The sequence below is a fragment of the Myotis lucifugus genome, unplaced genomic scaffold (assembly GCF_000147115.1).
Source record: "Myotis lucifugus unplaced genomic scaffold, Myoluc2.0 scaffold_16, whole genome shotgun sequence".
In the NCBI taxonomy this organism is placed as follows: Eukaryota; Metazoa; Chordata; class Mammalia; order Chiroptera; family Vespertilionidae; genus Myotis; species Myotis lucifugus.
The window spans coordinates 4152007-4166244 of NW_005871064.1; the positions used below are offsets into that span (position 1 = coordinate 4152007).

The following is a 14238-nucleotide window of genomic DNA, read 5'->3' on the forward strand; positions in this document are numbered from 1 at the left end:
CAGGTTCATTTCACATTGAGAGTCACACTGATTATTGAAGGCCGTGCTCATTGCATGTGAAGGAGATCACCAGTGTTTTAAAGCAATTTCCAGTGTGTCCCACATGCATCAGAATCTCCTGGAGATTCTTGGACTCCCAACTTCTGAAATTCTGAGTTTGGAGTAGGATCAGGAATTTATTTTTAAAAACTCCCTAGCTGATCCTCAGGCTCACTAAAGTATGAGAAAGACTGGAACAAAGCTTTAGAACTAACTAAGTGCCTTCTCTTTTAGGGTCCCCCAAGCGTGTCATATTGTGGCTGGTAGGCCGCATGCCTCATTTAAATGTCGGCTGCAAGTTTGACATGCTTGGACTATAGACTTTGCTTTGGAGTTTCAGAGCCTATCAAACAATTTATCACTCTTGAAAGTCCTTTTAAAAATCTAATTTTCAAGAGATTTATAAAGTTTGACAGTAAACTTTACTTTTGGTTTTCATCTACTTTCTTTTTTTTTTAATAAACGTTTGGTGTTTTATTTTTATTTATTTATTATTATTCACTAGAGGCCTGGTGCACGACATTCGTGCACTCGGTGGGGGAGGGGTCCCTCAGTCCGGCTTGCGCCCTCTCGCAGTCTGGGACCCTTATTCCTTACCACCTGCCTGTAGCAATGGTGGGAGAGGCTCCCACCACCACTGCTGCACTCACCAGCCGTGAGCCTAGCTTCTGGCTGATTGGCGCTTCCCCTGTGGGAGCGCACTGACCACCAGGGGGAAGCTCCTGTAGTGAGCATCTGCCCCCTGGTGGTCAGTGCACATCATAGCGACAGGTTGTTCCACAGTTTGGTCAATTTGCATATTAGGTTTTTATTATATAGGATTTTAAAATATATTTTTATTTCAGATAGGAAGGGAGAGGGAGAGAGAGAGAGAAACATCAATGATGAGAGAGAATCATTGATCAGCCTGCCTTCTACACAACCCCCACCCCCCCGCTGGGGATAGAGACCGCAACCAGGCATGTGCCCTTGACCAGACTCGAACCCGGGACCCTTCAGTCCATAGGCCGGCGCTCTATCCACTGAGCCAAACCTGCCAGGGCCATCTCCTACTTTCTTGCGCTATAGTGTTTTATATGCAAAGACATAAGGGCATGTCAAGGCATGGACATGAGCTTAGACAGGGTGACAGTTGAGACCCTTTTCAGTTCTAGGGTCTGTGAAATGTTTTGACAGAAGTAAAGCTACCCCTTATCTCCTGCTAACAAGGAGGTTAAAGTGTTAGCTGTGGGTTGGAGAAGTAAGTTCTGGATCATTTAGAAAGAGCAAACTTTGCACCTGTGTTCATTTCATGGCTGCTCATAGCTCCGCCTCTTCTGTAGAAAGCCCAGGCCCAGCTGAAGCTCCCCCTCGTCCCGTCGCTGCAGAGGCTGCTGGTCTATCGCTGGGCCCACCAGGCTCTTGTCACTCCATCTGATCACCCTCTTCTGCCGCTCATCTGGCAGAAGTTCTTCCTGCTGTACCTGCACCGCCCAGGACCGCAATACGGGTAGGTAGCCAGTACCGTCGTCTGTTTCTGTGAATCCTTCCTGCCTTAGCACTGCTCTGCTGCGCTGAGTTCTCACACTGAGGCGGGTGAGTTAGAGTCTCAGCTAGGAGTCTCCCTTCCTTCCTGCTTCACAATTGTTCAGGGTATATTGTGGCAGCTCTCTCTTTACCATCTCCCATACCCAATGTGGGGAAGACAGCACCCTGGAACCTCTGGAAATGCAAAGGGAGAGAAATTGCCCAAATAGGCTGCTTGTGTGACTGTCAGGGGGCTCATTGGAGGAGATCTGTGATGAGTCAAGCAGCTGTGGACAAAGGCCAAGCTGTGTCTGGCAGCCTTTGGGCTGGGGCTGCGGGTGTCCAACATTTCCACTGGATATGAAGGGACTGACCAGCTGACTGACCAGCTGGAACTGCCCACTGTTACTGACCATTGATCTTTAGCTCCAATTCAATTCCTAGCTCATCTTTCACTACCTTAACTCACTGCCTTGAAACGTAAATGTTAATTCTTTGAAACGTCTGTTTTCTACCAGATTGCAAGTTCTTCAAGAGCAGAGACTATTTTTAAAAAATATATATATTTTTATGGATTTCAAAGAGGAAGGGAGAGGGCGAGAGAGATAGAAACATCAATGAAAGAGAATGATTGGCTGCCTCCTGCATGCGCTGCCCCCCCCCCCCCCCCCACTGGGGATCGAGCCCGTAACCAGGGCATGTGCCATTGACCAGAATCGAACCTGGGACCCTTCAGTTCGCAGGCCGATGCTCTGTCCATTGAGCCAAACCGGCTAGGGCGAGGAGAGACTATTTTTAATCTCTTCCGTACCTCTAAGTGGTGATAATATCTTGAATTTGCATAGCATTTCATTTTTAAAAAAACTTTTCATATATACCATCTTGTTGGAGCCTCATAATAACTTATGGTAGAACTGGCATGTATTAATATAACGCAGTATATATACAGCTATAGTAAATTGACTTGTTATTATGATTTTGTGGTCACATAGGAGGTACATCGTGTATTGATCTTGTTGTGATCCATGCTTGTATTTCTTAAGGCTACCCATAGATGGTTGTATTGGAAGAAGATTTTTCCAAAGCCCTGCACATACTAATTTGTTGAAAGAAATGAAGAGGCGCCTGACTGAGGTAGCTGATTTCCACCACGCAGCGAGCAAGGCCCTCCGTGTTCCAGCAGAGGGCAGTGAAGGGCCACCCGAGAGCCAGGCTGGCACCCCTGCTTACCTGACTTCACCCGAGCTGCACACGGAGCTAGTGAGGTAACACGTGGTTGTTTAGCCATTTACATGTTGTTGGCAGCACAGTACTGTGCTGGGGCAGTTACTCATTCCTTAACTACTGGATGTTATTCTCTTGTTAGATTCACTAGGGAAGGCAGCTTTGACTATAGGTTTACGTCTTGTAGTGTTTCTCTTCTTATGTTTCTTGTGGGAAATGAATCAGCAGTTTGTGAGTACCTGGAGTCTTTCACCTGGAGTGAAAGATCTTAAACCAGAGGCTTATGTCATTTTTTAATGTAAAAACAGAAATAAACCTAAACAATTGGCTGTGGCAGGTAAACAACAGGTGAAGCCTGCTTGGTAGTTTTGTAAAAGAAATAAAGGAGCATGGCAGAGCTCTGTAAGTGGGAGTTCATAGCCTCTTAGGGGATTTCAGGACCCACCTGGGGTGGGATCTAGTGGGATCTAGTAATCTCCCAAAACTGCTTCTAAAATCGGCACAATATTGGCATCCCCAAAAGGTTAAGAACTTTCAAATAAGTTTGGGTCCCTATCCCATTTTCCTTCACCTTTCATTTATTTTTTAAATTTATTTTAAAAATATGTTTTTATTGATTTCATAGAGGAAAGGAGAAGGAGAGAGAGATAGAAACATCAATGATGAGAGAGAATCATTGATCGGCTGCCTCTTGCACGTCCCCTACTGGGGATCGAGCTCACAACCTGGGCATGTGCCCTTGACCACAATCAAACCTGGGACCCTTCAATCTGCAGGCCGACACTCTATCCACTTAACCAAACTAGCTAGGGCCCTTCACCTTTCATTTATAAGTTTGCTGTAAACCAGATTTTAGTCTTATAAATAAGACATTAAAAATGGCTCTTTATGTTAGTCCTGGGAACAAAATGTCTTGGTGTGGACGCCCTGTGCTTGGAGCCAGCAATGAGGCTCGGGCTGGACATCAGAGCCCTAGGGCTGTCTCTCAGCCTCCAGATGATTTCTCCCTGTTTTACTTGCTCGAGGGAAAACTGATTGTTAACCAGGCTTAACCAGTGGGAAGACTTTATCTTTGAACATTTAGATCAGCGAAGAAAGTCTCTGCTGTTCCCTCTGCCTCTCTTAAATCCCCCTTCCTTTGTCATGTTGGTAAAGTGTCCATCTAATCCAGCGGTTCTCAACCTGTGGGTCGCGACCCCTTTGGGGGTCGAACAACCCCTTCACAGGGGTCGCCTAAGACCATCGGAAAACACATATATAATTACATATTGTTTTTGTGATTAATCACTATGTTTTAATTATGTTCAATTTGTAACAATGAAAATACATCCTGCATATCAGATACTTACATTATGATTCAACAGTAGCAAAATTACAGTTATGAAGTAGCAACGAAAATAATTTTATGGTTGGGGGTCACCACAACATGAGGACCCCCATTAAAGGGTCGCGGCATTAGGAAGGTTGAGAACCACTGATCTAATCGAATCAGAGGCTGGAAGAGAGATCCATACCAGCCTCTCCCCTGCAAGAGCTCAAACCCCAGTCTTGGCTCTCTTCCTACACAGACCACCCCAGAGATAAAGGAGGTAATTTTCCACTTCATTGAGCAAAGCCAAGTCATGCCACCTCCGCCCAGTTCCTCACCCAGTCACTCGTGTGCTGGAGACTACTCTGGTACCTTTTGCTGAAAACAGCTGCTTAAAGTACAAGTGATTTTAGCTAAATGGACTGTGTTCCTTATTAAAACAAAAAATAAAAACAAAGGAAACATCATTAAAATTTATAAAATGTTTTTACTGGAAAGTTCAGATTGTTTTTCTTTCTCTTTATAGCTTGGCTTTGTTTTATTTCTTCTTAATGGGTCTAGGACAGTGATGACGAACCTATGACACGCGTGTCAGAGGTGACACGCGAACTCATTTTTTTGGTTGATTTTTCTTTGTTAAATGGCATTTAAATGTATAAAATAAATATCAAAAATATAAATCTTTGTTTTACTGTGGTTGCAAATATCAAAAAATTTCTATATGTGACACGGCACCAGAGTTAAGTTAGGGTTTTTCAAAATGCTGACACGCCGAGCTCAAAAGGTTCGCCATCACTGGTCTAGGATCACACATGCTGTGGGTTCTATCTGTGACTCCTGTGGCAGGAGATGCCATTGAGCCTACCGCTGGCAGGTGCTGCCAATGCATAAGTTGAAAATGGCTTTTACTGTTTCTCAGGAAGACAGGAGGTATATTTATTTGGATGTTGTTTAAACTTTTCAAAGCACTAAGGCTCATTGACTGGGTTGCTCAGGAAAGAGCAGCTCCAGATTCATTCCTAGGTTTGTGATAAAATCACCTCTCCAGGTTTTTTTCTGTTTACTGTATTTAATAATGGAATTCCCAGAGTCCTTTCTTCACACCTTGTCTTTTAGCAATTATTGCATTATATTTTATTTGTCTGTAACCTGTTTCTCCCCAGCTGGCTCATGAGCTTTATGGGAGAGTGATGGTTGTTGGGAACATTTTCTGTATCATGTGCCTTCTTTACTTTTATGTTGTGGTGCCATTGTTTCTAGAGATGTAAGAAACTTCATCTGTGTGCACATCTTTTTATATTTTATATAATTATGTTCTTTTCTTTTAGGCTCTTCAACGTATATATATTATGGCTAGAAGATGAGAATTTTCAAAAAGGAGATACCTATATCCCTACTCTACCAAAGCATTATGACACTCACAGGCTAGCCAAAGTGATGCAGAATCAGCAGGTGAGACTATGGCTTTGTCTCTTTTAGCATCTCTGACTGTACTTTGAATTGGTCACATTCATAATCAAAGGGTAAAACCACTTATAGATATGGAAATCACTTGCTCGAATGGTCAGTGTTTTTGTGGATTTTGTCAGTATACTAGTGATTGTTGTATTAAAGGGATAGTCCCTCTTGAATTTCCAGCCCCACCATGACCTCACTTGAATGCCTGAAACTCAGTCTAAGACTTTCTACCATCTCATAAACATAGCCTTCCTTGAACTGCTTGTATACTTTCTTAATTTAAATTGTTGGAAGCCAAACACTTTTAGCTGTCATCTCCACTCCCATAAAAAGCACCGTGTGAGAATTTATTAGGATTCACACATTATATATGAAGTTACGTGGACTAGATGGGAGCTCACCTTTATGTGGCTTTGGAGATGCCTCGCAGGTGTCACAGTTTGGTTGCCCTTCTGGAAGTACTCAGTTCTAGTCTGTACATATTCTAAGCTGTTCTCTCCCTAGTACCCAGGGATGTCTGTGGTCCTTTTTCAGGCCCAAACTTGTAAGTTTTCTCTTACCTTCTGTGTGTGTGTGTACACATTTCTCCTATTCCACTTCCATTTTTCTAGGTGCGGAACTCTAGTGGGCATTGACCTTGACACTGGGATGGGATTTAGGAACCTCTAAGACTTGAGAGACTTTAATTTGGATTTTTAAACTTATCTGCTTCCATATTCTATGTAGTGTTTCATTTCTAGTAGGTGTCTTTGATTTCTTTCCTTCTTCCTTTTTCTCTCTCTCTCTTTCCTTCCTTCATTTTTCTTCTTTCCTTCTCTTTCTTCCATGAGTATTTATTTAGTGGTTTTAAGGTGTCAGATATCAAATGCCAAATATACAAAAAGAGACCTGGCACAATCCCTGCCTTCAAGGAGCTTACTGTCAAATGAGGACTCAACAATGCTTACATCTGGTGAGAAAGATTGTGGGAGTAGAATGTACAGGGTGCTGTGGGGACACAGAGGAGCAGCACCCAGTTCAGACTGGGGCAGGAGTGGTGATCTTTGAGTTGAGACCTGAAATAGGGAAAATAAATGTGATCTTAGTGTCGTGAAATCCTGAGTGAGGTTCCGTACCCATTTCTTCTTTACATGCCACACACCAAGGTACTTGGTGTTGTAAAAAATTAATCATAGCTCTTTTGGTTCTTCGATATTTATCGTGGCTCTCCAGCATCTACTGAATTAATTGCTTTGTTTTTCTTAAGTCTACTTGCCCTTTGCTTTTATAGCTCCTATTTTTTTAAAATATATTTTTATTGAGAGGGAGATAGAAACATCAATGATGAGAGAGAATCATTGATCGGCTGCCTCCTGCATGCCCCCTGCTGGGGATCGAGCCCGCAAACCAGGCATGTGCCCTTGACTGGAATCGAACCTGGGACCGTTCAGTCCGCAGGCCGATGCTCTAGCCACTGAGCCAAACCAGCTAGGACTATAGCTCCTATTTTTTTTTTATCTGTAATCCAAGTTCTGGGTTTTTCTGTCCTTTTGTGTTTTCTGAGGCATCTCTGCTTAATCCATCCCTGATTCTCAGGAATCTTCTCTAATTGTTAGCCTCTGTCAGCAGTTACTTAGCACAGAGGCTGAGAAGGTAACAGTGGCCCCACTTAAAGGAGATGTTTATGTGTATGCACAGCAGGAGGGCCTGGCATGGCCCTTGAACAGTCGGGTGCATTTAGGAACCATCCTGTGATCGGGATGACTTGGAAGTTCCTTCTCTGAGTCTGGAGTGCCTTGTGCCGTGGTTAGTTTGGAAATAATGACTTAGGACTTAATGGCAGTGTGCTAATTTGAAGCCAGGGACATTTTCAGGTTCAGAAGGATCCTTTAGACCACTTAAAATCAGAAAAAAAAAAGGGAATTACGGTGCACAAAACCATAGTCTATAACTGATCACCTACTATTACTATTTGAAGTAGGTTTTAGTGTTCAGTGATGGTTGGCTCTTTTTTCTCATTAAAGTGAGTCCACCATTCTAATCTGTAGTGATCCCCAAAGTGAAGTACATAGAGAAATACAAGAATGTGCAAGACAAAAAAGAATATGCAAGACAGCTCACTGGAGTGTGGGAAAAGAATGCTGGAAGTTCTATTTTTTTTAATTTTTAATTTCATCTTTTACTATGAAAAGATTCAATTGTACAGGAAATAGAATCTATACTAATAATAGCCTAGGGCCGTCACGACCTAAAAGACCCCACAGGCTCCTATCACAGCAAGGCTGGCGGCAGGCGGGCAGGCGGGTGGGGCGGTGGGGGGTGGGGTGGGCGGGGCGAGGCAGGCATGGCAGCTGTGGATCAGGCCCAGATAGAGGCTCGGAGAGAGAGGCAGGGCCTGTTCAGCAGCTGCTGTGGCTGCTGGCAAGCCCCAGAGAGAGAGAGGCAGGGCCTGATCAGCAGCCACTGTAGAGGATTTTCCAGAAGAGCCAATGGCTGCCTAGGAGGCAGAGCTTTTGATGCTGACTGCCATAGGAGCCAATCAATCAGAACCTACTCTGGGTGAACTGCGAAGGCAGAACCTAAGGTGGGGGCTGAGGCGGGTTTTAAGGGCAATAGCTGTTTGGTGTAAGGTGTAAGAAAGCAGTTCAATTTTTTAATGATTGATTTGGCAGTATAGTGCATATGGCTGGCTATCAGTCCAGATATAGGGATTACGTATTTTTGTCTGCAAAGAGCATCTCCTCCTGCTGAAAAGGCTCCCCGCCCCCCATTTAAGCAATCCTATCCTATATAATCTATCTATACTAATAGAAGGGTAATATGCTAATTAGACCGGGTTGACTGGCAATCTTCCAGACCTCCGACTTCCTTCCAGACAAAGCCATGGTGGTGGGGGCCAAGGCAGAGGCAGTTAGGGGTGATCAGGCTGGCAGGGGAGGGCAGTTGGGAGCGATCAGGCTGGCAGGGGAGGGCAGTTGGGAGCCATCAGGCTGGCAGGGGAGAGCAGTTGGGGGCGAGAACAGGCCGGCAGGGGAGGGCAGTTAGGGGTGATCAAACTGGTAGGGGAGAGCAGTTGGGGGCAATCAGGCTGGCAGGAGAGCAGTTAGGGGTGATCAGGCAGGCAGGCAGAGGGGTTAGAGGCGATCAGGCAGGCAGGCAGGTGAGCGGTTAGGAGCCAGTGGCCCCACATTGCGAGAGGGATGTCCTATTGGAGAGGGTGCAGGCTGGGCTGAGGGGACCCCCCCCCCCTGCATGAATTTTGTGCACCGGGCCTCTAGTAGTATATAATAGACATGCCCATTCTCCCCCTCCCCGCTTTGTGTACCATGTGTGTAGTTTCATCTGTAGTTCACCTCCACCATGTTATCTTGGAGCTAATCCTAGAGAGCACTTGATAAATAAAGATATTAAAATATGCGGATTAAAAGTGCACATGGCTTACCATGCTTGAATGCACTTTCTTTTTCCCTGAATCCTTTTTGATGATAGAAAAAAAAGATGAAGATTAAAAGATAACATAATCCAATAGCATTTACATTTGAAAAACAATAATAGGTTATTAAAATCAAGCATCTAATCAGGGTTCAAATTTCTCATTGTCTCATAAATGTTGTAAAAGTTTTGTTGTGCTGTATTTGTACAGTTTGTTTGAATCAGGATCTGAATTTTGTGATTGGTTTATAGCTCTTAAGTCCTTTTAATCTGTAGGTCCTCCCCTTAGTCCTTTTCTCCCTTGCAATTTATTTGTTGAAGAAACTGGGTAGTTTGTCCATAGAGTTTCCCCACAGTCTACATTTGTTTACTGCATCTTTGTGGTGAAGTTTAATATGTTTTTCTGTTCCCTGAAAATTGTTAGTGGGACATAGGGTTTGAGCTAATCCAGATTCAATTATTTTCAATATATTTAAATTTATCTCTGTACAATTTCTGTTATTTACCTATGTCTTATAATTTCTTAGCTCAGTAATATGTATGTATAATTTATAAATATACATTTAGTGGGACTATAAAATTAGTTTTTCTGATCAATGGTAAATTTCAAAAAAGTTTTGAGATTCTTGCTAAGATTGTTAGAGTATCAGTTTTAAATGCGATTCTTCCTAATGCTGGAGAACTTGGAATAGACCAAACTTATTGGTTCACTTTATAGTTAAATATGTAGGTTTATATGTGAATATATCTGGGAAAGTTAAGGTTCTGTGTTTTCATTCTAGGATCTGTGGATGGAATATCTGAACATGGAGCGCATACATTACGAGTTTCAAGAAACCATTGGTCTGTGGACGCAGGCCAAACTTGAGTCCCATTCCACATCCTGCAATTTGTCAGTTCAGCTAGACTTCACTGATCCTTTTTTGGGTGAGTCATACAAGCATCAGCCCCTTTGAATGTATGAAGGATGGAATGGATGAGTGAATCAGAGCCTTTGAGGGTTAAGGTGTACAATAGCTATTCCTCCAGTAAGCATTGATTTTTTAAGGAGTTCATAGTTAACTTGTCTACCACTTAGGATTAGGTTAGGCTCTGAGTGAGAGAAAATTCAAAAATAGTAATGGCTTAAATAAGATAGAGATTTAATTTGATTTTTCTCATGTAAAAGGAGTCTGGATGCAGGCATTTCAGAATGGTATGTAGCTTCATGACCTATAAGCCTTCAAGGACCCCTGCTCCTCCTATGTGGCTGCCCCACTGTTTTCACACATGACATCCACTTATGGTCCAAGGTTAAGATTATGGTCACATTCATGTTTTACTCAACAGGAAGGGGAAACTCCTTCTTTAAGGACTCTTTTGAGAAGCTGCTTACAGACTATCCAATTATAGCTCATTGGCTCAAATTGAGACACATGGTTCTACCTACCTGAAAAGGAGACTGAAAAGTGACTTTAAAAAGACATTTTAATTGACATCAATGTGTAAAGTGCAACTTTAAATTTCATTATTTTGGATTTTCAATTTTACAGTTCAGAAGTCTTTTCTTTTATAAACTTTTCTTTGTATCTGGAACTCTTCCCATACAATACACATGGATCATATTCCTAAAGTTTCTAAGTTGGTTGTTTTCTCACAGTGCATTTTTCTAAAGAAACAGTTTTATAAATTGTCAGTTTTCTATGCCAGGCCACAAAAACTCATTTAACCTGGAAAGTTGATGACATATCTTACAACAAAAATAACATAAAACAATATTTAGGTTCACTTGCTGGTTTTAATTACTGAATATATTTTTTAAATGTAGGGCATATAATACAATTATGAACATAACTTTTGAATAAAATATTGTAATATGTAGTGTAATAGAGCACTGAAGTGATTCAGAGAAAGGCAAAAATATCTTCTTGTTCCAGCCCTGCCACTAACCAACTAGTTAGCTGTGTGATCAGAGAAAAAAAGCTTTAGTCCACTCATCTGTAAAAGGAAGGTGCTAGACAGTTTCATCTAAGGCTTTAAAATTTTTCCTCCAACATCTTTCTCCCCACTTTTCCCCTGAAATAATAATAGTTTTCACCACAACTATAAAAGTTATATGTGTTCATTGAAGAAAATTAAACAGTATAGAGAAGTATATAGGGGAAGGTCTAAAAGTTGCCCTCAACCTAGCCACATCGAGTCTCATTTTCTATTCTTTAAAGTCTGTTAAGGAGAAAAAGAAATATGTTTGTAGGTCTGGAAGCTGGTGAATACTGCTCTGTTAATGTCCTCCCATCTGTAATGCTTTCACATGGCCTTCACACTGCCCCCAAAGGCGGATTGTTTTCTCTGGACTAAAATGAGCAATTTGTTCAGCCTTCAGTTTGTTCCAGTCTCTGTCCCAATACTTTATATGTGTTAATTCTGTCCTCCCAACAACCCTATGAGGTTTATCCCCACTGAGCAGATAGTGAACCTGAGAGGTATAATAAGGTGGTTAATGTGCACATGGCTTGGACCAGTTTTAAATGTAGGGCATATAATAGAATTATAGATTTAGTCACTCTTGGTCCAGAGTGGTGATTATAGTTAAAAATGCTCTGAATTTATTTTTGCCTGTCTTTTATTTTACACTTAAAATATCCTTGATTTTTCTTTTCTTGTTTTTATGATAAGTGATATTGATTTTGAAAAAGAGCTTCCAGTGTTCTTTAGAGTCATGTCCTAAAATGTTGCTGGAAAGAAACCTGAACATACTCAGCAGTCTTATCCAGTGATGAATTTCCAACTTTGTTACATTCTGTGCGGGGAGTGGTAGTTCTAGTGGAAAAACCCCGGCAATAAGGGATGATCCTGTACTTGACCTGTTTGGAATGTTAAATTCCATCTGCTTGGGGTACAAATAGTACAAGTCTTCTTATGCCAAGTAAAGTCACATCTATTAAACTTAGTTTTTCTTAACAAGAATAGAAAATTGAATGCTACATTTGGAATGAAATCAGAAATTCATAGTAGTCCCTTACGTACTTGTTGACTTGACACTCCCGTGACCTCTCATCCCCTGTTATCTTACTATGGAAAAGAAACAGGGATGTGGCAGCTTTTCTTCATGTTCTCCAGTTCCTGCCTGCACTATGGTATGTGTATAGTGTAGTAAAGAGAGAGGGAGGGAAGGTAGGATATATTGGATACCTACTGTGTTGTGTTCAGCTGTGTACTAGGTGTAGAAATGTAAACATTTAACTTGGACTCAGCAATATGAGAACATGTGCAATTTACTGCAAAGTTAACAGTACAGATTTACCTTTATTTTTCTTATATGCCACCTTATTTCTTATTTGGGCTCCATAGATTATTTGTTGAGTGAATGAATAGTAAATGAATGAATGAATGAATGAATGAATGACTATATGACTATGTAAACATAAGTTCTGTAGGAGTTTGTGCCCATGTTCTTACTCATTTTAACTCGACTACTTTCAGCCCTCTTGTCTAAACCGTGGCCTATTTAAGATTTTTCACTTAGCTATATTCCATGATGCTCATTTCTTTCTCTCCCATTCCTATGAAGTTTATCTGGGTGATTGCATTAAACTTCTAACTGGGCTACCTGCCCCATCCCCCCAGTCCATTGTCTGATGGTAGCTACCATCTTTCTCAAGCTTACTTAGAGCTGTTCACTAGATCCCCTTTGTTGTTTTTTTGTTTTGTTTTTTTAATTTATTTTTATTGATTTCAGAGAGGAAGGGAGAGGGGCAGACAGAAACATCAATAATGAGAGAGAATTATTGATCAGCTAGCTGCCTCCTGTATGCCCCACAATGGGGATCGAGCACGCAACCCGGGCATGTGCTCTTGACCAGAATCGAATCTGGGACCCTTCAATCTGCAGGCCAACACTTTATCCACTGAGCCATGCTGGCTAGGGCCACTAGATCCCCTTTGTACTAGCATAAGTCCAAACACCTTAGTGCATCATGCAAGGCTATCTAGGGTAATAATTTAAGATTGTGAGCTTTAACTCTTTAACTATCATTAAGACTTTTTGAGGTAGGAATTCTATTCAATCACACCCTGTGCTCCTGATCTCCCAGCTCCTGGGAGAGTATTAGTAGGCCTGTGGGTGCTCCCTCAGAGCTTATAAATGATAAAAGATTTAGGCCTCTGAAGTATCTATTCTGTATATCTCAGCATTTTTTATGATGGAAGCAAGCCAGGGCTTTGCACCCTCTTAGTAAGTTACTACCTAGTTGTAGCCATTACTCAGTAAATAGAACTTTATTTTCTTTCAGCTAAAGAGAGGGTCTTAAGTAACTTGCGGAAGCATGATGCTCCCCAGCCTCCCCTTGCTCTGCACCCAGTGAGGCCTCCTGTGCCGGTTATTTCCTCTGATGTGCTCCTGAGTCAGAAGGACACCACCCAGCTGGTGCGCACAGACCTGAATCTGTTGCGACAGCAGGCCAGGTAAGCCCAGGAGACCCCCGGGTCACGCCTCCCTGCTTGCTGCCTTGACAGCTGGGTGACTTAGCACCCGAAAGGGTCCTCATCAGCGTTCTGGCCATGCGGGTAATTGGTGGAGACGTACCCAGACGGTTACTTTAGTTAACCAAGTTGTGACAAGTCTTTTAATTTCCCATGGAAATTATGTGGTGCTTTCATGGACTATAAATTTGTACATGTTTCCTGTGGTGGCATTTCTGAGTGTCAGCAGTGCCAGCTAAGTGTTTCCTATGCTTCTCCTGAGGAACCTTCTGGTAATGGAAAGGTTGTGTTTAAAAGGGATGAATTGAGGTTTACTTTCTTTTGTCATCGCTTTGTTCTCTCACTCTCCATACTCTTAAAAATCGGCACAGGCATCGATCGACGTGCGGGAAAGGCATTTACTGTTCTGTGTTCATGAGAGAGACAGAATGATCAACTCTTTAAGGTTCTAGCTTGCCATCTTGTGAGAAGGAGCGTGTATGTAGCAAGTCTATTTTATAAAGTAAAAGAGTCTATTTGGCAAATCCCACAGGAATCAACCTCTCCTTTTTTAAAAATTTATCTTTATTGTTGAAAGTATTACAGATGCCTCCTCCCCCCCCCCCCCCCCCCCCCACGGGGCCACAATCAACGTGCCCGCCCCTTGGAAACCAACTTATGGCGGGCTTTTTTTTCTCTGCAGTTTTTGGACAGGATGGTTTTCGAGTGGACATAAGTACATTAACAATAGCCACCAGCACTGGCCTGCGAGATGAAAGAGTACAGCTCCCTCCATAGCCCGCTTGGCCACCCCGAAAAAATAAAGTGACCAGGAGGGAGGGAGATGGATT

General features: G+C 42.3%; 1 protein-coding gene across 1 annotated transcript in view; it reads left to right on the forward strand.

Annotated features, from left to right (window-relative positions):
- Window positions 1–14238, forward strand: part of EPG5 (ectopic P-granules autophagy protein 5 homolog) — an 84694-nt gene that overhangs the window by 38348 nt on the left and 32108 nt on the right. Inside the window, 5 exon segments of the mRNA XM_014452550.2 lie at window positions 1362–1528; window positions 2589–2810; window positions 5407–5530; window positions 9730–9874; window positions 13219–13390. Coding sequence (XP_014308036.1) covers window positions 1362–1528; window positions 2589–2810; window positions 5407–5530; window positions 9730–9874; window positions 13219–13390 — 830 coding nt within the window.